The following is a 26,348-nucleotide window of genomic DNA, read 5'->3' as shown; positions in this document are numbered from 1 at the left end:
ATTAAAACCCTATTTACTTTACATTTTGTACAGAAATAGATCAACTTTCAAACCCCTGTATGTGCCACGTGATATTGCAATTTAGCGGCATTTACTTTTAGTATCCGTACCATAGTTGCAGAAGATGCAAAATTTAAAAAGATGGAATATTGTTCAATTAACAATGCCAGACGGCTGCACGGCACCTTCCACGGGTCATATAAAACGAAGCTAATTTATCATGAACTTTACCAATTTGTGTCTTGATTCAGAAGCCTTCCTACAAAAATGAAGGCAGCAGGCAATCTGAATGTTAAAGATGACGTCTCATTGAACATAGTCACCAGTGAAAAGGAAAGATATTTGCCTGATATTGCCGATGAAAAGGTCCTTGACATTGAAAAGATTGAGTCGACATCAAACCTGTCTGAAGAAGAATTAGAACCTGATATTGCTGAGCTTCCCAAAGTTGTAAGAGAAATAGTTCCTCTTGAAGATGATCCCTCCACTCCAGTCTTGACCTTTCGCTATTTCTTGCTTTCAATTATATTCATTATTCCAGGTGCTTTCATCTCCACAATGAACTCGTATCGTACGACCTCGGCTGCGTATTCGATTTTCTTCGTGCAAATCGTGTCTCATTGGGTAGGTAAGTGGCTCGCTAGAGTACTTCCAAATCGCGAAGTTAGACTATTCGGCAGATTCAGTTTCAATTTAAATCCCGGACCGTGGTCAATCAAGGAAACGGCAATGATCACAATTACTGCCAGCAGTGGTGCTACTGGTAATCAAGGTACAAGTGCCCTTTCTCTCGCTGAAATTTACTACGGTGAAAAAGTAAATGCTGGTGTGGCACTTTTCTATATGTGGGCAATTGTCTTTGTTGGGTATTCATATGCTGCAATTGCAAGAAACTTTTTGTTATATGATCCACAATTTGTTTGGCCACAAGCACTTATGCAAACAACATTGTTCCAGACACAAAAGAAGTCAGACTCAGATTCCAAACTAGGTTCCAAGCAAATGAAAGTCTTCTTCATTGTTTTAGTCGGTGTTACGGTATGGGAGTTCTTTCCAGAATTTATATTTCCAATGACTTCTTCCCTAGCATTTTTATGCTGGGTTGCTCCTAGAAATAAAACTGCTAACTTCATTGGTTCAGGACTTGGTGGTATGGGCTTTCTCAATTTGACATTGGACTGGTCCAACATTACATCATCAATTATGTTGTCACCATATTGGATTCAAGTTATTCAGTTTATTGCATTTGTTTTTGGTGCTTGGATATTGATACCAGCTGCAAAATGGGGAAATCTTTCGAGTTTCAAATATGGATTAATGTCAAACAGCCTCTTCATGGCTAACGGAAGCTCTTATCCCACTAGTGCTCTTTTGACAACTGACTTAAGATTGAATGAAACCGCTTATGAGCATTACGGAAGGGTCCATCTTGGAGCTCAAAGAGCTTGGAACATGTTCTTCGACTTCGCATCATACTTAAGTGGTATTATGTGGGTAGTTGTTTTCGGCTATGATACATTAGGGAATAGTTTCAAAAAATTGGTCACATCATTCAAACAAAGGAAGCAAAATAAAGGCGCTTTATCAATTAACTTGCAATACACAGATAGACTCAACAAGTTACAATCAAAATATAACGAGGTCCCACTTTATTGGTATATTGTTTTATTTTTGATTTCCTTCGTCACATTATTGGTAATTTTTGCGACTGGACACCTTTTTATGCCGTGGTGGTGTTTACTTGTTGGCTTGGGCTTTGGCGCTGTCATTGTCACACCATTGGCTTGGTTATATGCTCTTTCGAACTTCCAATTAGCTATTGGTTCCTTCAATGAACTATTGTACGGTTACATGGTGCAAAGTATGACCGTCAGACATCCAGCTGGTGCTGTGACGTACGGTGCCATCGCTGGAGATGCTTGGTACAGAGCTCAGTACATTTTGCAAGACCAAAAGATAGCTCATTATATGCACTTACCACCAAAAGCAGTGTTCTTTTCACAAATTTTTGGTGAAATAATCGGAGTTCCCATTAACTACGGAGCATTGAAATGGGTATTGAAAACCAAAAAGGATTACCTCAATGGAACCAAGGTGGATCCTTTGCATCAATGGACAGGACAATCAATTGTCTCATATCAGACTAATGCAGTTCAATACGTTATATTGGGACCGAGGAGACTCTTCAGCAACTACCCCATGTTGCCATACGCATTTCTTATGGGATTTGGTGCACCAATTGTAATGTTCGCATTACATAAGTTATTTCCAAATTCTAGACTTAAATTCAGACTTTGGAACACTACCGTATTTTTCTCCACATTAAGTACATTCTTCGGTAATGTTTCGACAGGATACTTGTCCCAATTTATAGGAGGAACAGTGACAATGTTCTGGGCATTCCGTTATAGACATAACTTATGGAAGAGATACAACTACCTTTTGGCAGCAGCCTGTGACACTGGTTACAACTTAGCTATTCTCTTAATTTTCATTTTCTTCTCAGCAGGTAAGACCGTAACAATGCCCAATTGGTGGGGCAATAATGCAGTGAGCATAGAACGTTGTTTCGCCCAGGAAGATTAATAGACTCAGATTTCCATATGAATATACGAAATGAAATTTCGGCTCCTATACTTTTTGTAAGATTTCTTGGCTTGTTCTTGTACCAAATTTATAAAAACCGAAGAAAATCGCGTTGACTCCTCTACAAAGTAAATGCTATTGCAAAAAAAAAACAAAAGCAAAGAAACAATGGGAGCTTGGGGAGCTCAAATATTTGAGAATGATAGCGCCAGTGATTTCATATATGGTTTGACAAAGAGTGATGAAAAGCCTTTGGAGACACTTATCGAGTGTTTCCATAATGGCATAGATAACGAGTATATTGAAAGCGATGAAGGAAGCGAGATTATAATTGGAGCCCTTTTGGTTTGTGGCTTCAACTCCCGCAAATTCATAGTTGACAAAGCGAATAATGAGATTTCCGAGTACCACAAGAAACCCATTCTTGACTTCCTTGAGAAATATCAATCCAAGTGGGACAAAGACTACAAGTCCAAGTCATACAGAGAAAATTTACCAGTGGAGAAGTTAGCATTGAATGCCTTGTCAGTGGTGAATTCAGAGAAGTCGGAACTGTATGAATTGTGGGCGGAAACAGAATATCTTGAAGAGTGGCAGACTACAATTGAAAAGTTGGCTAAGGAATTGAAAAGCCAACTTAGGAACTGATTATGTTATATATTGAAATAGTTACGTATAGTTGTAGGTTCAGCTATATATTATCATTTAATGATACAATATACGTTTTGTAAGAACGCATTTGGCGTGTTCATGTCGAACTAAATGTGGAGACAACAACTATAATTGAAGAATTGTCCCTCAATATATGACATTGACAGCAGTTTTTGCTCAATCTTGAATCAATGAGAGAGACGTGCTCTTATTTACGCACCCTTTTCTTGAGCAGAAATTTGAGCATGCAACAATTTTTTAAATGAGCACTTAAACATTTTTTATATATTGGATGAAGATTACCACAGCATCCAGAAGTGACCAACAAGGTTATGTCTCTCTTTAGATTAGGAAGTGGCTCGTACCACCCAAGTGGGAGTATATTGCAAATCACTGCTCTTAAAAACGTTGTCCAGATTCGTACCGCTACCAAGAAAGTCTCTGGTTCCAAGACTAATAAAAATGATTCTGCTGGTAGAAGATTAGGTCCGAAGGTACACGAAGGAAACTTCGTCAAACCAGGTCAAATCATAATGAGACAGAGGGGTTCCAAGATACATCCTGGTGAAAATGTGAAAATCGGTATTGATCACACCGTCTATGCAGTTGAGCCAGGATATGTTCATTTTTATCACGATCCATTTCATCCATTAAGAAAGTATGTTGGAGTGTCATTAAAAAAGAATTTGCCTTTACCAACGCCTCATTTTGCTCCTAGAGTGAGAAGGTTTGGATACGAGTTAATAGAAGACCCCCTGGAGGCTGTCAAGGAAGAACAGCACATGTCTAGAAAGGAGTATCTTTATCAGCCAAAACTTGACGAACTCTCTAAGGCGAGGGAGGAGAATAAATCTAACTTGCTCTCTAAATTTAATGAATTTATTTCCAAGGAGCTCAGCCTTGAATTGGGTGCAAAGGATTTGAACTTGACTTTGGAAAGGTACTATAATGTTCACGAATTAGTTAAACTTAAGGGGATGTCTGTAGAGAGTGCAGAAACACAGACTACTTACAATTATGTTCATTCGTTAAAGTTGGCAAAGGCTAGGGGAGACCTTTCAAGCGAGGAATTTGAAGACTCTCTTGCACACTATCACGACCTTGTTGATCAACTTTCAAAGAAAATCACCGTAGATGCTACAGGAGCATTGACGAAATACTTGAGTGCGGAAGAAAAGGCTTCTAGAAAAGACGAAATAATTGAGAAATTAGAAACAGAATACTCGAACAGAGTGCTCTCGATCCAAGATAAGATTTTTGTAGGTGACCTAATCGCCACTCCAGGTGTATTTGACGTTGCAGAGAGAGAGGATCTTGCTAAGAAGTACCTCCCCTTGGTTGTTCCCTTGACTGTTCCAGGCTCGGTCATTGAGAATATTGATGCCAGAAAGCCTCCAAAGGGTGTTATAGTGCAAAGAATCTTTGATGAGGCTACCAGATCTACAAGAGTGGTTGGAAGACCAAAGGAAGTCTTTGCTACGCAGTAGTTGCATATCTCCTACTGTGGATCTTTAGCTTTAACAACGAAAGCGACCATCATGTAAATAGATCTTGCAAATAGTTAGGTATTTTTCAGAGTATGATATGAAAGTTCCTTCATAATAAACTTACTGTAGCTGCATTTAAAATTGTTACACAAAACTAGTACGCGTTGAGCACCAACGACTTTTTCTACCAACACAAAAAATGAATACGTAATGTACCTCTTCATGTTCACTGCTTTGCTGTCATTCCATTATAGACTACACACAACCCAATCCGAGATAAACAACGAGGAAAATGGCAATTGACCTTTCCTCTAAGCCGATTCAGGAGAATCCTATCTACCAGCAATATCTTAAACTCGAGGTTACCTATCAGAAGTTCTTAGATCAAGCAGTTCCACATACAACCAACAGATGGATAGCATTTGCCGGACTTCTTTCCATCTTTTTGTTACGTATTTTGCTCACTCAGGGATGGTATATTATATGCTATGGTTTGGGTATATATATCTTGAACTTATTTTTGGCATTCTTGACCCCTAAGTTTGATCCTTCTTTGGAACAAGAGATGAAAAATGAATCCATAGAGGAAGGTGTTCAAGATGAGGAAGCAGGAGATAAGGAAGAAGAGGAGGAGTTTAGACCTTTCATCAGAAGATTGCCTGAATTCAAGTTCTGGTACAATGCTACAAGGGCTACAGTTCTTTCCTTGTTTCTTTCCTTATGGAGCATTTTTGACATCCCAGTGTTCTGGCCAATCTTATTGATGTACTTCATCATTTTATTCACATTAACCATGAGGAAACAAATCCAACACATGATTAAATACAAGTATTTGCCGTTCGATTTTGGCAAAACAAGGTACAGAAGAAGTTGAAGATTTTTGAACTTGACTTGATATGGCAGAGTGAGAATTTCATAAGGGTGAACTTTTGTACTTCTACCACTTGACTGGTGAAATCATTAATATACGTATCTATTTCCATATTAACTTGTAGTTGGGCGCTAGCAGTCAATGTGTTCAATATAAATCCGGCTCTTTGCCGACCCAGCCACCCTCTCGAAAGAGGTCACGTGCTTACACATATCGGACATCGACACTTCGTTCAACTCACCCCTAAATAAGAGGTTGTCTTATGAACAGTAGAGCATCCTAATTACAACGCAATTCATATTTAGATCAATCGAAAGATGAGTCGTGCCGAAGTTGATTTGCAAAACAGTGTCAAGAAGGCATGCAACGGTGATGAAGTTCCACCGAAGAGAAAGCATGTTCGTGCATGTATTGTTTATACGTGGGACCACAAGAACTCTAGAGCATTTTGGAATGCCGTGAAGATTCAACCTCTTCAAAGTGACGAAATTCAATTATTCAAAGCCTTAATAATGGTGCACAAAGTTTTGCAAGAGGGCCACCCTAATACCTTGAAGGACGGATATCGCAACAGAGATTTTATCTCCTCCTTGTCTACTGTGTTTCCAACACATGGAAGTGCTTATGGTAGATTGATTAGTCAATACGACAAATTCATTCTTCAGAAGTTAGACTTCCACCGCAATAATCCCGGATTCAATGGTATGTTTGAATATGAGGAATATATTTCCCTTAGAGCGGTCAATGATCCCAATGAAGGTTACGAATCCATCTTGCAATTAATGGATTTACAGGATCTGATCAACGATTTACAGAAGATAATCTTCGCTACCATCAATCAAACTCCAAATAACTTGTGCAAAGTTAGTGCTTTGGTCCCTTTGATCTCGGAATCATACGGAATCTACAAGTTCTGCACTTCAATGTTGAGAGCTATGTATCAGCAATTAGGCGCCGATGAGGCTTTATCGGTTCTATTTGAAAGGTTTGACTCTCAACATTTCATGCTTAGAGACTTTTACACTGATTGCCATGCAATCAAATTTTTAACAAGTTTAATTACGATTCCTAGATTGTCAAACAACCCACCAAATTTGCAAGTGACCGATGAGGGAACTCCTATCTCGAGACCAAGGTCAGTTAGCACTGAAAACACCCCGCAAATCTCTTCGCAACCAACGTCCAACTTCGAACCACCATCGAACCCACCCCCAGCTGTTGACCAGCTTCTTTCTCAGCAAACTGGATACTTATATCAACAGCAGCAAGAACAACAAAGAATCCAAAACGAATTGGAAATACAACGTCAGCAACAACTTCAGCAACAACAGTTACAACAGAGACTTTTCGACGAACAACAGCGCGATCAGGAGAGACGTTTCTTAGAAGAGCAGCAAGCATTGCAACGTCAACAGACTCAACAGCAGCAGTCTCGTGTGTCCGAGCTTGAACACGACTTATTAATGTTCAAAAGCCAGTACGACAATGACCAACTGTTGTTGCAGCAGTATGATTCAAGAGTTAAGAGTTTAGAGACGGAGCTAATGAATCTCAATAATACTGCCACGCAACAGATTGCATCTAAGGATGAGCAAATAAAGAATTTAGAAGACCAAATTGCTAACTGGACTAAGAAGTATGAGTCCTTAGCCAAGTTGTATTCTCAACTCCGTCAAGAGCACTTGAACTTGTTATCCAAATTCAAGAAAATACAGCAAAAAATCAATAGTGCCCAGGAGTCTATCTTGAAAAAGGAGAAGTTTGAAAAGGACTTAAAAGCGAAGAACGTTGAATTGGCCGATTTAATCCGTGAACGTGATAGAGCTAGATTGGATTTGGATAGAGTGAAAGCTATCAAGGATCAGGAAATTGAAAAGCTTCAAGCTGAGATTCGTGAATTGAATTCGACAATTAACGAAACAGGAAAGTTGCAATCCTTAAATTTATCCTCGATCACTTCGAAACACGAAGATGAATTGAACAAATTGAAGAGCCAATTGGCAGAAAGAGACTTGAAATTGGCCAATTTGGGAGATGCGTCTGACTTGCAACAGCAGTTGAGAGACAGAGAAGTTGATCTAGAGATTGCTCAGGAGTCATTAGAAAGTGCACTCAAAGAACTAGAACTCTCTAAGAACGATCAGGATGATGTTGTTAACGCCCAAATCGATCATATTTTATTAAAAAATATTGATAAGCTTAGAAGTTTGATCGATATTTTCTTGGAAAACAACATTAGAAGAATACAGGACATCAAGCATGAGCTTTCATCGCCAATGCAAGCTGGTAATTTGAACTCTACTCCTGAATACTTGTTATCTATCATCGAACTTTGTTCCGATACGGCGACCGATTTTGCAACAACATTCAATAGTTTCATTGCTGAAGGTAAGCAAACATATGAAGATGATGATAGTAGCTATTCTGCTATTATTTTAACAAGTTCGGAGTTAACTGCATCAGTTAACGATTTAATGCTCAATTCCAAAGGAATCACGAAGGTTATTCCAAAGCAAGAGGAAGAGAAACTTTTGTCATTAGTATCTGACACATTGTTAGACACTGAAAACTACTTCCAGAACTTGAAATCTGAAAGCTTAAACGGTTTAGAAGATGATGATGACAGGATCGATAGAGTCATTGATTCAAACTTGAATCTTCAAAATGCACTTCAAACGTTAGGAAGATTTGTCGAGAAGTTGAGCTCCAGTAAGGGCCTCAACTTCAAGCTGGGAAACTTGGAAGACATCGTAAACACAGAAATGGAGCAGACTGCACAAACAGTAGATTCTGCTTCTAAATTCTTAGAGAATCTTTTGAAGAACCCAAAAATTCATGGTGGTAAATTTGAGGTTCATGAGGCTTTGCTTGCCGCTGCCAAAGCGGTTACTGATGCTGTTACTTTCTTGATTTCTGCAGCCACGGAGTCTCAGAGAGAAATTGTCAATAAGGGGCGTGGGTCTCAAACCAAAACTGAATTCTACAAAAAGAATAACAGGTGGACCGAAGGTTTAATAAGTGCTTCCAAGGCTGTTGCTGGTGCTACAAACATCTTAATACAAACAGCAGATGGAGTTCTCAAAGAAACGAACTCTCATGAGCAATTGATTGTAGCGTCTAATGAGGTAGCTGCTTCGACTGCCCAATTAGTTGCTGCTTCTAGAGTTAAGGCTAATTTCACTTCTAAAACTCAGGATCAACTCGAGACGGCTTCAAGCAAAGTATCTAGTGCCTGTAAGTTATTGGTTACTAAAGTCCAATCCCTTTTAGAAAATGAAGAGAAGTCCAATGATATTGATCTCAGTAAACTTACAACTTACGAAGGTAAGACTGTGGAGATGGAGCAACAAGTTGAAATCTTAAAATTAGAGAACAAGTTAGCGTCAGCAAGAAAGAGATTAGGTGAAATCAGGAAGCATGGTTACAGAGACGATGTCAGTGATGATGAGACTTAGACCCTTTACTTGGTTGGTTTGTATGTCCCAAAACATTAAAAGTTTTTTTTTACCTCTCTTTATAAAGCAATAAATAAAATACTACCAAGCTAATGACCATAAGATTGGAGACTTAAGATGACTAAAAACTGCACATAGAGTATCGAAGATACATGCTTTTTACCATGGAAGATTTGACTGTTTTCTGTTGCTAATTCTTTAAGTTACAATATAGAATACGTTGACTTCCTGTTTTGCTATTGTATAGTCGGAGCTGAACTTGTAGATTCGAAGTCAACTTCTTCCTAGGAAATCTAAAGCATATATCTTAGAAAGTTGTATTCCTCCATATAAATTTTCTTAAGTAGTACATTGCTTAATATTCACACTATTGACCGGACCGGATTTGATTTATGGTAAACCCCCTAAAATTTTCCAACCAATATTCGGAAATTGTCAATACCAGTCGACGTAATTTTGAGTATATAAGATCTATACGACAGGTCTATCTGCTCCTCTACGAAGATTCCATAGTGGTACGAGGTGTGGCCCACTCGACTTGTTGTTACCATACTTTGGAACATTAAACAAAACTTTTTTGCGGCCATTTTTAACCTGTGCGAGGACTAAGCTTTGGGGATGAGACAATATTCACCATTGAGTCGTGCAAGAAGCAGTGAAAGCGACAATCACACTTGCCAGGCCTCTCTTCGTGTTCTTATCAAAGAGCGACAGCGTAAGAACAGTTCCTCAACCCATTTCTTAATGAAAACAACGAAGAGAAATAGAAAAGCTCAATGGCCATTTCGTGTTGTATGGAAACATGTGAAGAGAGACAGCAAATGAAGAGGTAGACGAAGTAGATGATGTTTCTTGTAATATCAATATAGATATTGATGAAGAAGAAACCGTCGAAAGGCAATAAAGAGGCCATACAGATGCCTACAATAGAGCTATAAAAGAAAGATTTAGGAAAATGATTTACTAAGATGGGGATTCAGAGTCGCTTTCCATTACAAACTGCTTAAACCTGTAAAAGGAATTTGAATGAGATTGTTGATGATCTGAATGGTAAGATGTCAACCAAGAACCACTTCTCACTGATGAATACAAAGAGTTTGTGCAAAATGTAGTAAAAGAAAATGTAGCGGTAACTATTGATGGCATATTGAAGGGACTTAACCATGCTTTGACACTATTAAAGCAAAAGCTTCGACAGTATTAATTTTGTAACTAAGGTCTGTAAACTTAGTCTTGAAAGAATTTCCAAGTTGGCTTTAAGACTCTTCGATAGCATTCAAGCTTGGAGTATATGGTGGCAAGAAGACTAGTTCGAATCTGCTCAGTGAACAACTTAGCGCAACTAATATCTGAATGTCAAGGCGCTTGTGAATGGATGCGATTCCAAGAATAAAATTCTAGTCAACTAATTCGGGGTTCTTATTCATTTGTTCTAGACTTGATAAAATAATAGCAATGGATACTGTTGGTTCCTTTCAAGGATTCAGATCACAGTTATCATTGTCATGCTTTCTCTTCATATTTAGTAATGCTGGTGTTGTAGCTTTTTAGCTCGATGCAATATTGCCTCAAGAATGAGACGTTAGCGCCATGAGTTACGGGGGTTCTAAGAGTTGCCTTTTCACCCACTGGCAACCATCCATATTCTCATCTCATGCTGATGTTTAAACCCGCTTCATCTAAAAAGATGCAATCCAGGTTGAAATCAAGTTTATCTAAATAATACTGTGCCCATTCGAGTCTTTGTTGCCTGACCAGTGTGCAAGGGATAAAAGTTAAGAGATAATGCTTGCGTAATAAGCATCAACAATAATCAGAGATGCTACTCAAACGTTTGTGTTTTGAGGGAGTTCTTCTCTGATGAAAGCATGAACAATTAAATTGGCTATGGATGATTTGAACAAAATAGCAAAAATTATAGACAATTTTCGTTTGTACATGATTTTGGTTGTTTCTACTTCAAGTAGCAATCTAAGACGTGCTACTAAGCATAGTCAGTCACTGAATGACTTTCTCAGGTGGAACTGTCATGATTGGCATGTCCGGGGAGGCGATAACATGGTATACACCACCATTCGAGTAATCCGTGTGATAAACGCCTGTCTATGTGAGGATGTTAACATCGCACTCTAGAATTGATTAGAAAGACTAAAGAAAGTATACTTAGCACAGTTTGAACCCATCAGGCTCTATGACCTCTTTGAAATATCAACAAATTGAGCTTTAACGAAGCAGACATCTTCATCCTTGTTGACAGTAATCAAAATTATCAGCGATAATCCAATAATGCTATTTTGTAGGTTCCTCATTCTTTTTTGCAGAGCTTGAATCCAATGCTTTCAAGGTAATTGGTTGATAGTTCTGTTCCAAATTAAGGTGGCTTGTCTAAAACCGTAAAATGACTTATAGAGCTTACATACATATTCAAGATGGTTAGAGTCGATGAGCCAGTTGCTAGTTTCATGTATTGTGTATATCAACGTCAATTGTTGGATTAAGGAACACATGGCATCCACGTATTGCTCTCTGGTCGAATGACAGTGGCGAAAGTAGAAGAGGTTAACTCCTTTGATGGAAACCTGAGCCACTAGTCTGCCTTTGTTTCGACCAAAAATCTTTGACATTGTATACCATTAAAAACCTAAAGGAGGTTGAGGGGATGTTCTACTAAAATGTCATTTTCTGTATGTGTATGAATTGATTCCTAACATGTTGCAGAATTGGATCACCGGATAGCTTCTTCATAGAGGAGCGTTTTCAATACTATCTCTCACGATCTATACAGCATTTAACCTGTTGAAAAAGAAATTTGTTGTTATTCTAAAAAGGAATTTCCACTAACTAAGATGAATAGGAGAAATGACGGGCAGGCTCAAAAAGTGGAGCTCTATTTTGAATCGACTGACATATGTAATAAATGAGCTTTGCATTTATCCGTAGTAGATAAATGAAAAAGTTAGATAAGTAAACTTTAAGTTTTCAAATCAATTTGATATGTTGAACAAACCCACGAGGGTGTTGAAGCGGATAATCCAACATGGTTAGAATGGGCTTGTTGTAATAGTCGATTCTCTTTTCATTGACTGAGAGATATATCTAATAATCTCAATAAATACAAGTCAGAAGAGTAACCAGACGGCCTATATTTTTGTTGTAACCAAGATATTAAAGACGTGTATTAATCTTTTAGAAGTTTCCGCTCGTGTGATCTTGAAGCGGAGCCTTAGCTAAAACCACGTTAGTGATCGGATAGAGAAATAACGGTATTAAATAATTCCTCAAGTATAAAATAATTCCTCAACGATTACTGATTGAGTAGAGGCAACTGGTCTATATAAGGACCTCTATATCCCAGCAAATAGTTATATTGTAACACTGATCAAGTGGTAATCCATAATTCCACCACTGAATATACATATAACAACTATATCTTGAGCAAGCTCACCGCACACTATACATATGTCAGTAGCAAATGGAAGTCCATTACAAATATATGTGAGAAATATCAACGAACAATATAAATATATCTCTAAGTATCCTTATATACACCAAAGAACATTGTCCTCGTGAGTATTGTTGAAGATACTCTTCTTTTCAATTTACTTTATAAATGCCTAGTTCAAGATTAAGGTGTCCATTGAGTCTACCTTTCAGAGAAGCGGTTGTAGCTGTAGATATAGAAGTTGACATTGACATTTCTTATGTTTTTTTCAATAGGGTGGAATTATGTATGTTTGTTTCACTTAATCAATACAACTCTAAATAACTATTAACTCGGATATATGTCCTTTTATGGAGCAGTTGTCTCTCCTCGTCAATTATACCGTGGGGGTTTTCATATATGGTTATCCGAGCAATTCTATACTTTTAACTAACATTAGCTTGCAATATAATATGAGTACCACCATCTAGAAAATCGAGCAAATATGCATACATAAAGAATCTACTACAACAAGTCCTACCTTAACCTATCAAATTCTCCATTTGAACAATTATTGGATGGTAGGAATGAAACACAGTCTATCTTTCATTGCCCTACCCAACACGAGTAGTGATTCTGTGAAATAGAATTCCACAAGCACGAGACTTTAGGATTACCTGGTCCTTTAAATCCACATCCAACAGATGTTCAAGAAGATGAAGATTATTTATAAGATCTACCATAGTGAGCTATAATTCCACTTTATTTTTTCAATTTTATTATATTCTTTTATTTTTCTTCTATGTTAGCTTAGATAATCCTCAGAAGACTAGTCATATATAAATTTCTAAGACAAAATGAGAATAATTATATATATTATATAGATCAAAGTTAAAAATTGTTTGCAATACCTTTGTGAATATTCTTCATTGGTGGTTGGATCTTACAATCAACCCTACAACACATTTGATTATTGTTTCCAACAGTTTTGTCCCATTTACTTAATTCCCCCATAGAATCTAAATGAGACAAGCCTTTCAAGGATGAGCTAGGACGATTCCCGTGCTCCAAATCTGGAAGCTGAAGAATCAGGCCCAACTTTAGACTTATCCTGTATTTGCTAAGAGTTTCTAAAGAATAATCCAAGTGTGATAAGGAGAAATGGTCTCTCGAAATCGAGTAGAGATTGTAAGGTGAATGGATGTCATTGGAAGAGAAGTTCTAGAAGGTATCAATCTAGATATAAGTTCTAACCAAGTTTGCGGAAGGATATTCAGTGAGATGTTTGGATTTGTGTGAATACGAAGCTCATCTTAGGTAAGCCAGTTTTTATCGGTTGCAACTGGTCTCTCTTGCCCCTCTTACTATTTATAGTTACATAAATTAAGTGAAATTCAAGAATTCTATATACTATGTATGATCAAAAGCTCACCGCTACGTATTGTTTGGTTGGAGACTCATATGAGGTGAGTGATCCTCAAGATACACCATATATAAGACAGGACTGGAAGTGATCGATTGAGCGAGACTTTGTGGTGCTCGATAGGAAAATCATGTTAATCGAAACTTATATTCATGGCTATATGAAATCTATCAAGATCAATTGAGGTTATCGGTATTGGTCATCTCTTATGACTCCTTGTCCAGTGCATGACTCGAAATTCAGGTACAAAGTTTTGGAAATAATCCAGATGGCCTCGATTTATGTTGTAACCAAGAAATTGCAGAAGTGTATCATTCGTCTAGAAGTTCTATTCATGTGATCTCGAAGTGACTCTTCGCTAAACTACTACTCATAGGATAAGATTTAAGAAAAAATACCTCAAGGATTTATTACTGAGTAGAGGCAACTGGTCTATATAAGGACCTTTATATCCCAGCAAATAATTATATAGTGACATTGTTCAAATGATAATACATAATTCCGCCACTAAATATAAAATATAACAACTATATTGAGGCAACTTCATCAGTACACGAAGAACTTTGGGAATCTTAGTGTAAGCAGCACATCCGAAAAGAAGAAAGTTCAATACTTGGGCGAAAGCCATACCGGAGTTCATAAGATGACTTTTGATTGCGAGTCTGCCCAAGGACGCATTGATAGAATAAGTCACATAGGCAATTGTATAAGCCCAGTATGAGAGTGGAACATAGGATGTGCTGCAGAGAGTTCTTCATCAGGGATTGGTCTAATGGGCGCTCAACATTACTATTTTGATGAGAAAGATAAGAATGGTCAACTGCTTCTGTATTCCTTTTTGTTGAAAAGAATTTACCTTATATTTGAAAGGAGTTTCTAATTTCTATGATATTAGGAGTACTGAAAGGCGGAACTCAAAGGCAGGGGCTTAATCTTGAACGATCGACAAATCTAATAATATATCCATAGAATAAATGAAATATACATGGGTGACTCAACTTTTAAAGTACCAACTCCTTAGATATCTTCAACAATACGAACTAGGCAATGTTCTATGATATATCAATTTTCTCTGGTTTATATAAAGATATCCGATTGTTACCGTCATAGATGCATTGTTTTTTTTATTCGTTGAAGATTGTTAGATCCCTCTCAAAGTCTTTCAATTCACAGAGGGTCCGTTGAAAATGATAATCTGACGTCCTGTTGGGTCAGTTGCAAGACCCAACCATTAGTGAAGAAGTTTGATGAAAATATGCATACAAATTATGTCTTGGTTTATGTAAGACCATCTCCGTAAGAGATTTATATACGTTTACACTTCTTAGAAAATCAGCCAAACTAATTAATAACTATTAATTAAACACGGAAGAGGCAAGGTGGTAGAAGAATGAGATGCATTCCTTATCATTACAGCGAACCCCACTTAAATGTAGGATTATCCAAGTCAACACTTTTTTTCATCACGTAATGCATGAAGGAGTTTGTTCTGAAACTATCATAAGCGGCGACACGTTGCTACTGACGCCGGAACAAACCGTTCCCAGCCTGCGAACCATTTGAATGATTCAGTTTTCAGCTCATCGCTTTCATAGCAAATACAGGTTTGTATTTAGACTGGTATCAATCAAGATTCACAAGCATTTTGCGCGGTCACTTCCAGAGGGAGGCGAGGACCACAGAAATCAATATTTAAAAGTAAATGCAAAGTAGTGAAGTAGGGAATTGCTACTTTATATTACATAGAGAACATTCTCTAATTTAAAATAGCTGTATTCCCTCCCACAACAATGAGGTTAAAGATGCTACAATTAAAGTTTTCAATGTACCATGCATTGTTCCATAACTCGAGTGGACCCATACCTCATATCACGATGAATAACTACAGTGCTTTTACTAATTATACGAACTATCGACCAGGGTTACTTTGTACCATACGAATATAATTATCAAAATAACAGTCGCTATCGATTGCATACTATACCGTCTAAAAGATTCCAACCAACATTCGAAAATTGATCAATCGAGAAGAATCTTCATACCAGGATAAGCAGGGGACTTGAGATGTCAATAGAGTGTAAACATATGGAATAGCCAATAGGTAAGATCATTGCTCATGCGCAAATTGCACCTGATTTTGAACAACTTGAAAAGAATCTTATACTCTCCCTATTTTTGTTCAAATATTAATATGCTCTTAATTGGTTTGCTTCTTTGCCCTCTAACCACATCTCGAAATGTCTTGGTCCATGCTACAATCTTTTATAACCTTCCTGTGTTATCGCATGAGTAGCATCTTTTGATTATTGGTGTCAAGTGATCCTTATTACTCAAGCATGATATATCAGCATTGCTTTTGGACACCGTCCAAAGCTCTTCAACAGAATTCAAGCTTGGAGAATATGGTGGCAAAACGATTAGTTCGAGTCGACAAAGTGCAATTAATAATTGAATGTCACGACGCTTGTGAATGGATGAATTGGTTACTGTTGGTTCATTTCGAATAGTTTTAGATGCAATTTTACCATGTCAACCTTTTCCTCTTCTGATTTAGAACTGCTGGTGTTCTAGCCTTTAGCTCGGTGCAACCTTTAGAGGATATGAGCCCAATAAATGAAACATTGATTCGACAAGTCAAGAATTACCTTTTCATCTACTGGTGACCAACCTTATTCTCGTTTCATGCTGATTTAACCAGCATCATCTACAAATTTTCAATTTAGGTTAAATCAAGTTTGTCTTTCTTTAGTTCATCCAGACTTCTTCTTAAAGCCCACTTCGGAATTCTTTTAAGGCAATGTTTACGGACCTTAATTATAAAATTATATAATTTTGAAGCTTTTGTTTTAATATTGTCGAAAGCATGGTTAAGTCCCTTCAATATGTCAATAGTTACTATTGCATTTTCTCTTACCATATTTAGCACAAACTCTTTGTGTTTATCAGTGAGAAGTGAATTACGGCCACACTGCTTGGTTGACATCTTACCATTCAGATCATCAATAACAATCTTATTCCAATTCCCTTTCCAGGTTTAAGCAGTATAGAGGAAAGCGCACTATCTTCGTTGCTCTGTACGCTGAACCCCTTCTCCGTAAACCATTTTCGAAAATCTTTCTTTTATAGCACTATCGCAGCATCTGTATGGCCTCTTTATTGTTTTTCGACGGTTTCTTCTTCGTCAATATTTAAACATATCTGTTCCGGAATAGAATCTATTACCGAGACCATCGGAAACCATCAGAAAGTACAATAGATTGAAATTCATGTTTGCTTTCAGTAAGATTTTGTATACCTTATATTCCATTTATATTCTCGTATCCAAAAAAGCTGTACTCCTCGCACAAGATTGAGGTTTCAAAATGGCCGCAAAAAAGTATCTTTTGATGTTCCATAAGCATTGTATGGTAACAACAAGTCTGTACACAGTCGTACTACTATGGAATCTTTGTAGAGGAGAAGATAGACCTGTGGTATAGATATTACTATTGAATATTACGAAAAATCCCGTAGACTTTTAACATTTTACGAGTGTTGGTTAAAATATTTTGGGGTGTTAACTATTAATCAATTCCGACAACTGATACTAAAATTTCTTACCGGACGGTATGAACTAATTCCGGTCATTTGTTCGAATAAACCGTAAAAGCACTGTCCTTTCGCCTATCTTACAATCCTCAATTTCTGGAAGTACTACATATCTGCTCTAGATAGAAATACGAATTGGTTGAAATAGTTGAAGAACGTCACATAGAAAAAGAGCATTGGCGATCTCGCAGAATGATGTTTACTCTCTCAGACCATTTCCGCCTGCTTTCTACGATGAGATATTTTTACACTAAAGAATCATATGGGCAGGTTACAGATATCATCAAGTGGTGAGCTAACATAATGTTCCAATGGTTTTCATTTGATACAACTTCATTTCAATGTTATAGTTTATATGCTTACAGTTCTAATTCAGTCGTAATTGGATAATCATATTAAAATAGTATTAGATCTTCTAGAAAGATTGGACAGAATTGTGTTGCATGAACTTCACCTCTTAAGCGGGCTTACCTTCCTTGGTAAAGAAATATTTGCTATTCACAGGGCCAAGTCTAACATAATTCTATCCCCAGTTACTTATACCTTTTCCAATTCTGCCACCGGCGTCTCCATAAACTATAGGTGTGGTCGTAGACCATTAAAGAGAAGATAGCCATGTAAACGAGGATGAGAAAATCTCATTTCTCAAATGCTGTTCCCCGTCTGCATTTCCAGGCTCCATGTAGGTATTTGACAGAAGAACTCCCAAACAATTGATGAGCTTTTGTGATAATTTTTCATTATTCTTCAAAATTGTCTCCTCGTCTTGCAATACTTGAGAGTCACATTCACTCGTGTGTAGCACAGCGGTCGAAGATTTCCTTTTGTAAGTGAGCTCTTGATACCTCTTTCTTCGCAAAATTAGAAATGGTATCAACATTATGTCTCTGAATGCAAGAAGTAATGTTCTCTCTATTTCGATATCAATTACTGAATTTTGATTTGAGTCTATTCCTTGGATGGACACATCATGGAAGATTCTTTGAAGAGGTTGAAACATGCTTAACAAGTAAAATCTGATCTTGCTGTTGAAGTACTCCCACTGAAATGATATGCGTGCCCAAGATCGTATAAATTGCTGTGCATCCTTGCTTTTGTTTTGAATAGACGATTTAGAAACCAATTCAGACAATCTTAGGTCGATAGTCGTGAAATCCTTCTGAAATATCATCATGCATCTTATGAAGTAAGTGAAAAGGTCCTGTGAAATCTCTCGAACTTTAAAGTCGTCTAGGCTATCTTTAAAGTCGTCATTTAGAGAGATGGAGCTTGATGAGCTTGCCCTGTAAACCCGCATATTTTTCATTTTTGCTTTCACCGGCTTCACAATATTGCCAGTTGGTATTGGATCGTAAGACGTTAGATTACTTAGTTCAGTCAAGTAGTTATCTTTTATAAAGTTAGCTATGTCTTCAATAGTGTAGCCCATGTATGGGTGAATTGACCCGTTTTGTAGTCGTTTCTGTTGGGATGGTAAGAAGAGTGGCCTTGTAACGTACAATAGGTTACTATAAAATCTAGCACTTTTCTTACCGAAGTCGATTAGATACTTATTCAAATATTCATTGTCGCTCTCTGAGTCTCCTGTGATCCCTAGACCCACTTCAGTGCTTTGGTGTTTGTGATTGCTCTTTTGTAAATATTGATCTGTAGGAATCATGAGCTTTCTATGGATATCCAGTAATGTAGAATGTTCAACCGTACCTTCCACTTCCTCCACGGAGTAGTCGGGGTCCGTAAAGTTATACACCATTGCAAAATTGATGTCTGTTATGAAGGAGTTCGAATTACTGGACGACAAAGTCATTGTTGTTCTCAGCGGATTATTAATCTTTTGTTGATTCGGCGATTCTTCTTTGATATTACTGGTACCTTGGTTCTCACCCGATGCTTGAGAACTGCTGTGAGACCTATGAAATAGATTATGGAATGTAGATACGGGTGAGCTTACAGAGTTCTTTCTACCTGCTGTACTAACACCTTCTTCTATCAGAGTAGAGCTTAAAATCTTCTTCGAGACTTTGAGTCCATGGTGACCGCTCGTTTGTATTGAAAGATCAGGCTTGTTTGTAGATGTCTTTCCTGGAAATTTTAACTTATTCTTTGGAAGTCTGAATTTGGCATTAGCATTTTTCTTAGGTTCCGCTGATATTAATGTCGAGACATCGTCATCGCTATTGTTTGCAATATTTTCATCATCTCCAATTTGATTAGGCTGCTGGAACACATTTGAGACAGATCTATTTTTAGTGAATAGCCTCGTCAATGGGTTTGTCTTTGAAGTGGATGAACTTGACGCTGAAAGTTGTGATGTATTTGTATTTAACTTCTTTAAGTTTGTGAAACCAACACTAGAAACTTGTGATCCAACATTAGATGTTTGAGAAAGCTGTGCAGTAGATGAGCTCGAGGTATTTGAATGGATATAGAATGGAGAATTCTGCTCTGCAGGGCCCGCATCCATGGTTTGCAACAGATAGTTTTGGCAAGTAGCTAGGAACTTGGATTTCAAGCGCTTCTTAAATTCATTTGTCAAGTGCGCTTGATTACCTTTTTCTGCTCAGGATAAATAGTAAGTGCAAATTAATTGTTACAATCACAATGAAACAACTTCAGTAGGCTTAACAGAAACCGGTCATGCTGGCTAAAGAGAAGGGAGATGAGGCCTATAACATAGGAGACTATACCAAAGCAATCAATTATTACTCTTTGGCAATCAATAATGCGCCTTCAAATCTGATTTTACTTTCATCTAGGGCAAAGTCTTACTACAAGAAGTTCGATAACGATGAAAATGTTACTCCCAATCAATGGAAGAGGGTGATAGAAGACTGTACTTCAGCATTGAATTTGGATAAATCAAACTATGATGCTTTGTATTACGGTGGATTGACGATGTTTTTTCAATTGAAGAAGGAAGATAAAGGCCTCAAAATGCTCGAGAATGCTTATGCCACGTCAATGGGCAATGCTAGGAAATTCAGACAATACCTGCTCCCACAAGAGATCTATCAACTGATATTACGTGCTCGTAAGACCATAAAACAAGCGGAGTTTGAACAAAGTATTCAAAGTTCAAACCCACTATACAAGAAGCTAATGGTACTTCTTGAGAAAGATTACCAAAATCAGATTGATGCTGTATATTCGAAGAACGTTCCCAAGGAAGTCTTAGATGACTATACTATAAAGATTACCATGCAGCGTATAAGTGACATCAAGGACTTGAATAGTGTATTCTCCAATAATTTCAATTCAGCTTTGCTACAGAAACATGACCCACCAGACCACTTGTGTGATCCAATCTCGTTGAACTTATTTCATGATCCAGTTATCACCCCTTCAGGGCAATCTTTCGAGAAGTCTTGGTTGTGGCAACATCTATCAGCTAACGAGGTTGATCCTTTAACGAGACAAAAGTTAACAAAAGAGCAATGTTATCCGAATTTAGGACTTAAACTTTGTGTTGACGAATACATTGAAGTCTACGGAATATCTACAGATCTCTAAGTAGTTCTTCTCGAACAGCTAAGGTGGTGTAAGTGAGTGCTTATAGTATAGAGTTCAATTCCACAGTGTTTACTATTTATATTCTTATGTTGAATCCATGGTTGGCTTCCAGTAGGCTCATTGGTATTCTATCTGTAGTGCCAATACAAGGCAATTTTTGTGAGGAAGTCACGTTTTGGAAGTCGATAAGCGACAAGTTATGTCAACGCCAAAGTAGTGCGAAGAGGCTGCAAATGTCTTTGTTGTGCCACTTCCGCATTAGGCTTGTTTATAAACAAACATTATTGATGGAGATTCTTTCAAATTCCTACTTTTCTCAACTAGGATATATATACATATATAACTATACGGTAGAGTTTTTTTTTCTTCTTTTGTTGTACATCTCTTCGTCTATCAAGGTTTATACTATGAATCCATTCGACGACGAGGATAATCCATTCCAGGATAACCAACCGTCATTGCCCAATGCTGCTTTCACCAGTGACAGAACATCACCTAGGAGATACCACCAATTGGACAACGACGATGAAGATGATGATTTCATAGCATTTCCACAGTCAACGACACAACTGCGTCAATCGCCAAATATATTTAGTAGAAGCACTGCTCGCGCCAACAGGTTGACTAGAAGCGCTCTTGGTGATACTCCTAATCTCCAATTCGGCACACCAAGAGCTCAATTTACTACAAGAGAATCCCCCAAGAGAGGAAAACAAAGAGAAGTACTCATTAGAGATGATGATGACAATGAAAATGCAAACGCGTCTCCTACTCGTTCGCAGTACGGGGGCAGTTCAATAGGGAGTGAAAGATTCTTGGAACCTCCTCAACCAATATTCTCAAGGGAGACATTTGCTGAAGCAAACACTCATGATGACGATCAGGTTACAGTTATTGATGAAAAAGACCCCTACGATTATGACTCCTACCAGAAGGCACACGAGCTAGAGCAACGGTCATTATATTCCGAGGCTACAGCTTACAGTGGTAACTCATACCTCTCTGACCAGCCAACTGCAGAAAGTGAATATTTTGGAGCTTCCATCGATGGCAATATTATGAACAATATTAACAACGGCTATGTCCCAAGACGTGAGAAAACTGTGACCAATAGAAAAGTTAGATTAGTAGGAGGTAAGACTGGAAATCTAGTGTTAGAGAACCCGATTCCGGAGGAGCTCAAAAAAGTTTTAACGAGAACAGAATCGCCCTTTGGGGAATTCACGAATATGACCTATACTGCTTGTACATCAGAACCTGATGACTTTATGAAAGAGGGCTTCTCTTTAAGGGCTGCAAAGTACGAAAGAGAAACTGAAGTGGTCATCTGCATAACAATGTATAACGAAGACGAATTTGCTTTTGCAAGAACAATGCATGGCGTAATGAAAAACGTTGCTCATTTATGCTCAAGACATAAGTCTAAAGTATGGGGAAAAGAAGGATGGAAGAAGATTCAAGTAGTCATTGTCGCTGATGGTAGAAATAAGGTGAATGATTCTGTTTTACAATTATTAACTGCTACTGGCTGCTACCAGGATAACTTGGCAAGACCATATGTCAACAACAAAAAGGTTAATGCCCATCTATTTGAATATACTACACAGATCTCAATAGATGAGAACTTGAAGTTCAAAGGAGACGAAAAGAACTTGGCACCCGTGCAGGTGCTATTTTGCCTTAAAGAAAAAAATCAGAAAAAGATTAATTCTCATCGATGGCTATTTAACGCATTTTGTCCTATATTAGATCCGAATGTTATCATCTTGTTAGATGTTGGTACCAAACCAGATAATCATGCTGTCTACAATTTATGGAAAGCTTTTGATAGAGACTCTAACGTGGCTGGTGCTGCTGGTGAGATTAAAGCAATTAAGGGAAAGGGTTGGATTAACTTGACTAATCCTCTTGTCGCTTCTCAAAATTTCGAATACAAAATGTCAAACATTTTGGATAAGCCACTCGAATCTTTATTTGGATACATATCAGTTTTACCTGGTGCATTATCAGCATACCGTTACAAAGCATTAACGAATCATGAGGATGGCACAGGACCACTAGCATCCTATTTCAAAGGCGAAGATCTCCTCAATGCAAATCACAGCAATAAGGAAAATAGTAAAACAAACTTCTTTGAAGCAAATATGTATCTCGCGGAAGATCGTATTTTGTGTTGGGAGTTGGTATCTAAAAGGAACGAAAACTGGGTATTGAAATTTGTGAAACTGGCCACTGGTGAAACGGATGTACCTGAAACGATATCCGAATTTCTCTCTCAAAGAAGACGTTGGATGAATGGTGCCTTTTTTGCATCACTATATTCATTGCGTCACAGCAGCAAGATATGGGCTACTGATCATTCTTACGCTAGAAAATTTTGGTTTCATGTTGAATTTGCCTACCAATTCGTCACTCTTGTTTTTTCTTTCTTTTCATTGAGTAATTTCTACTTAACATTTTACTTTTTAACAGGGTCCTTGGTGTCAAGCATGAACTTTGGACATAATGGTGGATTCTGGATATTCACTATTTTCAATTACTTGTGCATATGCATTTTGACTTCACTTTTCGTTGTTTCCATAGGAAACAGACCCCAAGCATCCAAGTCAATATTCAAGACCTTGATCATATTACTTACAATATGTGCATTATATGCTTTAATTGTTGGTTTTTACTTCGTCTTCAATACTATCCGTGAATTTGGTGTAGGTAACTCATCAACATATGTTCTTGTCAGTATTGTTGTTTCCTTGTTGTCGACATATGGATTGTACTTCCTAATGTCTATATTGTACATGGATCCTTGGCATATGTTCACCTGCTCAATTCAGTATTTTTTGATGATTCCCTCGTACACCTGTACGTTGCAGATTTTCGCCTTCTGTAACACCCACGATGTATCATGGGGTACCAAAGGTGACAATAATCCCAAAGATGACAAGACCAATCAATATATTATTGAGAAGAACGACCAGGGTGAGTTCGAAGCAGTTGTTGTCGATGTTGACATCGATGAGGTTTATTTAGAGACCTTATACAATATTAGAGCAAAGAGATCAAACAGAAAGGTGTTATCTTCTCAAAAGAATGAGAGCGCTCCAAGGGACGGAGAGGACTATGCCAAAGATGTCCGTACCAGAGTCGTATTGGTTTGGATGATAGCAAACCTTGTCTTCATTATGACAATGCTTCAGGTATATGGACCAGGAGAAACAAAGAAAAACATCTATCTCGCTTTCATTTTGTGGACTGTTGCGATCTTATCATTGTTCCGAGCTATTGGATCGTTTGGATATCTTCTCCAGAACATGGCAAGATTCCTCGTTGAGAGCAAAAGCAAATGGCTTCATAAGAGACAAGGTTACTCGGCTCCTAGTCATAATGCCTTGAATTGATAAGCTCCTCCCTTATTTAGAATTCAATATATATACCCATAATACCCCATAACAAACATTACTATGTATAAAATTTACCCTACTACTAATGTCATATTGTATGCAGGATTCGTTGAGGTCATTGCGATTTTTCAATATCTCAGAAATGATTTGATTTGATTTGGTGTATGTTCAAGGAAGAAGTACAGTTGTCTGCTATCCAATAAAGACACCATGGTTGCTTTGGAAAGAAAGAGGAAGGGCGCAGACTCTTCAAGTAAGAATGGTACGAAAAAGACGAAAGCGGCTGTATCTTCGTCTTTCATTCTCCATTCATACTCTCGATTACCTAACATCAACCAGGTCCCTGAAGCAAAATCAGTTCCTCTTGATATATTTGTATGGGGAACTGGTTCAATGTGTGAATTAGGGTTAGGTCCCTCGTCTAAGAATAAGGAGGTTAAAAGGCCGAGGTTGAATCCCTACTTATCCGAGGAGAGATTGGAAGGCACAAAGGTGGTTGACTTTTCCGTTGGTGGTATGCATACCTTAGCGTTGGATGGCAAGAACAAGGTGTGGTCCTGGGGATGTAACGATAGTGGGGTTTTAGGTAGAGATACGTCCAAAGCTAAAGAAGTTCTTAAGGATTTGGATGCTGAGGATTCCGATGATGATGATGATGGAGACTTGAATGAGGAAGAATCAACTCCTGCTTTAGTAGATGGATTAGAATCTATAAAGGGAACCAAAATTGTCCAATTAGCCACAACTGATAACTTGAGTGCTGTTTTATACGACAATGGGGATGTCTATGCATGGGGATGTTTCCGTTGTAATGAGGGCATGCTCGGTTTCTTGAGAGATGAAATAAAGTTGCAAAAGACTCCATTAAAAATAAAGGAGTTAAAAAACATTGTCCAAATCGCCGGAGGTAAAGACCATTTGTTAGCTTTGGATACAAAGGGTATTGTTTATGCTTGGGGTAATGGGCAACAGTTTCAATTAGGTCGCCGTGTACTTGATAGACACCGTTTCCGTTCTTTGGAGCCACAACAATTCGGATTATATAACGTTAAGTATATTGCAAGTGGTGCATTCCATTGTTTTGCAATTGACCATGATGATCAAGTATATGCTTGGGGATTGAACCAATACGGGCAATGCTCCTTCACTGATGCCAATGGGGAATTAGAAGATGGCTCTTTGATAACGAAACCAACACTTATTCCTAGCTTGTCTAACAAGAACATTATTCAAATCTCTGCTGGAGAACATCATACCTTAGCTTTGACCAAAGATGGTGAAGTTTTTTCGTGGGGTCGTTTTGACATGAAAGAAGTCGGTATTCCAAAGGACAAATTACCTGAGTCAACTTTCAGGGATGAGCACGGTAACCCTAGGTCAGTCCCTACTCCAACGAAACTACAATTCGGAAAGAAGAAAGACAACGGTCTTAAAATCAAAGCCATCGGCACTGGCTCGCACAATTCTTTTGCCGTGACTGAGGACGGCTTTGTTTATGCATGGGGCTTTGGTGATACTTATGCTCCTGGTTTAGGGCCATTAGATGATGATGTTGAAAAGCCTACAAGAATTGTCAACACTGCAACCAAATTCCATAACATTGAGATTATTGGTGCTGGTGGTCAATTTTCCGTTAGTGGAGGAGTAAAAATTGCCGACGAAGATGAAGGCGAAGATAGACTTGAAAAGTACGAAGAAATTGATGAATAGTTTGCTTTGATTTGTATAGTTATATATATTAGTATTATTTCCTGTAATTTCACAAAAGTTGAGAATCTATCATGTTTTCCTATTTATTCCCACTTGTTTCAATCTTATTGCCAATACTGAAAAAAAATATAAAAATTGACTATATACCATTTATGCTGACGATCAATTCGATGCCGATCTTTGTTTTGTTACTGGTGGGAAGAATGAATATGCACTGTCTTACACCTCGAATCAAAATCTGATAGTTA

The 26,348-nt window shown here is 37.8% G+C and overlaps 9 protein-coding genes across 9 annotated transcripts; 8 read left to right on the top strand and 1 right to left on the bottom strand. All coding sequences in view use genetic code 12, as the record gives it.

The window, feature by feature from the left end:
- Positions 1 to 267: 267 nt before the first annotated feature.
- Positions 268 to 2,586, top strand: RJT20DRAFT_99523 (OPT family oligopeptide transporter; the record flags this gene model as incomplete). Its single annotated transcript, XM_064921770.1, has 1 exon — positions 268 to 2,586. One exon carries the CDS (start codon positions 268 to 270, stop codon positions 2,584 to 2,586), a length of 2,319 nt encoding a protein of 772 aa, XP_064772287.1.
- A 168-nt stretch (positions 2,587 to 2,754) lies between these two features.
- On the top strand, positions 2,755 to 3,234 carry RJT20DRAFT_70 (uncharacterized protein; the record flags this gene model as incomplete). The annotated part of the gene is made up of 1 exon (XM_064921167.1): positions 2,755 to 3,234. The coding sequence occupies one exon, from the start codon at positions 2,755 to 2,757 to the stop codon at positions 3,232 to 3,234; it is 480 nt and encodes a 159-aa protein (XP_064772286.1).
- A 222-nt stretch (positions 3,235 to 3,456) lies between these two features.
- MRP7 (mitochondrial 54S ribosomal protein bL27m) lies at positions 3,457 to 4,901 on the top strand. The gene has a single exon (XM_064920741.1). The coding sequence runs from the start codon at positions 3,570 to 3,572 to the stop codon at positions 4,722 to 4,724; it is 1,155 nt and encodes a 384-aa protein (XP_064772285.1). The 5' UTR covers positions 3,457 to 3,569; the 3' UTR covers positions 4,725 to 4,901.
- A 1-nt stretch (position 4,902) lies between these two features.
- On the top strand, positions 4,903 to 5,809 carry RJT20DRAFT_56925 (protein retreival receptor). The gene has a single exon (XM_064920740.1). The coding sequence runs from the start codon at positions 5,017 to 5,019 to the stop codon at positions 5,596 to 5,598; it is 582 nt and encodes a 193-aa protein (XP_064772284.1). The 5' UTR covers positions 4,903 to 5,016; the 3' UTR covers positions 5,599 to 5,809.
- A 1-nt stretch (position 5,810) lies between these two features.
- Positions 5,811 to 9,246, top strand: SLA2 (Sla2p). The gene has a single exon (XM_064920742.1). It carries the CDS (start codon positions 5,913 to 5,915, stop codon positions 9,048 to 9,050), a length of 3,138 nt encoding a protein of 1,045 aa, XP_064772283.1. The 5' UTR covers positions 5,811 to 5,912; the 3' UTR covers positions 9,051 to 9,246.
- Positions 9,247 to 17,813: 8,567 nt separating this feature from the next.
- Positions 17,814 to 20,054, bottom strand: RJT20DRAFT_130227 (uncharacterized protein). The gene has a single exon (XM_064917694.1). It carries the CDS (start codon positions 19,944 to 19,946, stop codon positions 18,081 to 18,083), a length of 1,866 nt encoding a protein of 621 aa, XP_064772282.1. The 5' UTR covers positions 19,947 to 20,054; the 3' UTR covers positions 17,814 to 18,080.
- RJT20DRAFT_130226 (uncharacterized protein) lies at positions 20,055 to 21,350 on the top strand. Its single transcript, XM_064917693.1, has one exon. It carries the CDS (start codon positions 20,120 to 20,122, stop codon positions 20,990 to 20,992), a length of 873 nt encoding a protein of 290 aa, XP_064772281.1. The 5' UTR covers positions 20,055 to 20,119; the 3' UTR covers positions 20,993 to 21,350.
- Positions 21,351 to 21,399: 49 nt separating this feature from the next.
- Positions 21,400 to 24,387, top strand: CHS1 (chitin synthase; the record flags this gene model as incomplete). Its single annotated transcript, XM_064921748.1, has 1 exon — positions 21,400 to 24,387. The coding sequence occupies one exon, from the start codon at positions 21,400 to 21,402 to the stop codon at positions 24,385 to 24,387; it is 2,988 nt and encodes a 995-aa protein (XP_064772280.1).
- A 159-nt stretch (positions 24,388 to 24,546) lies between these two features.
- RJT20DRAFT_56890 (Ran guanyl-nucleotide exchange factor) lies at positions 24,547 to 26,293 on the top strand. Its single transcript, XM_064920736.1, has one exon. It carries the CDS (start codon positions 24,601 to 24,603, stop codon positions 26,098 to 26,100), a length of 1,500 nt encoding a protein of 499 aa, XP_064772279.1. The 5' UTR covers positions 24,547 to 24,600; the 3' UTR covers positions 26,101 to 26,293.
- The last annotated feature ends 55 nt before the right edge of the window (positions 26,294 to 26,348 follow it).

The sequence above is a fragment of the Scheffersomyces xylosifermentans genome, assembly GCF_036884685.1.
Source record: "Scheffersomyces xylosifermentans strain CBS 12540 chromosome Unknown RJT20scaffold_7, whole genome shotgun sequence".
Lineage (NCBI taxonomy): Eukaryota > Fungi > Ascomycota > Pichiomycetes > Serinales > Debaryomycetaceae > Scheffersomyces > Scheffersomyces xylosifermentans.
The sequence above is the reverse complement of the archived record's forward strand: the minus strand, read 5'-3'. Positions and strand labels throughout refer to the sequence as shown.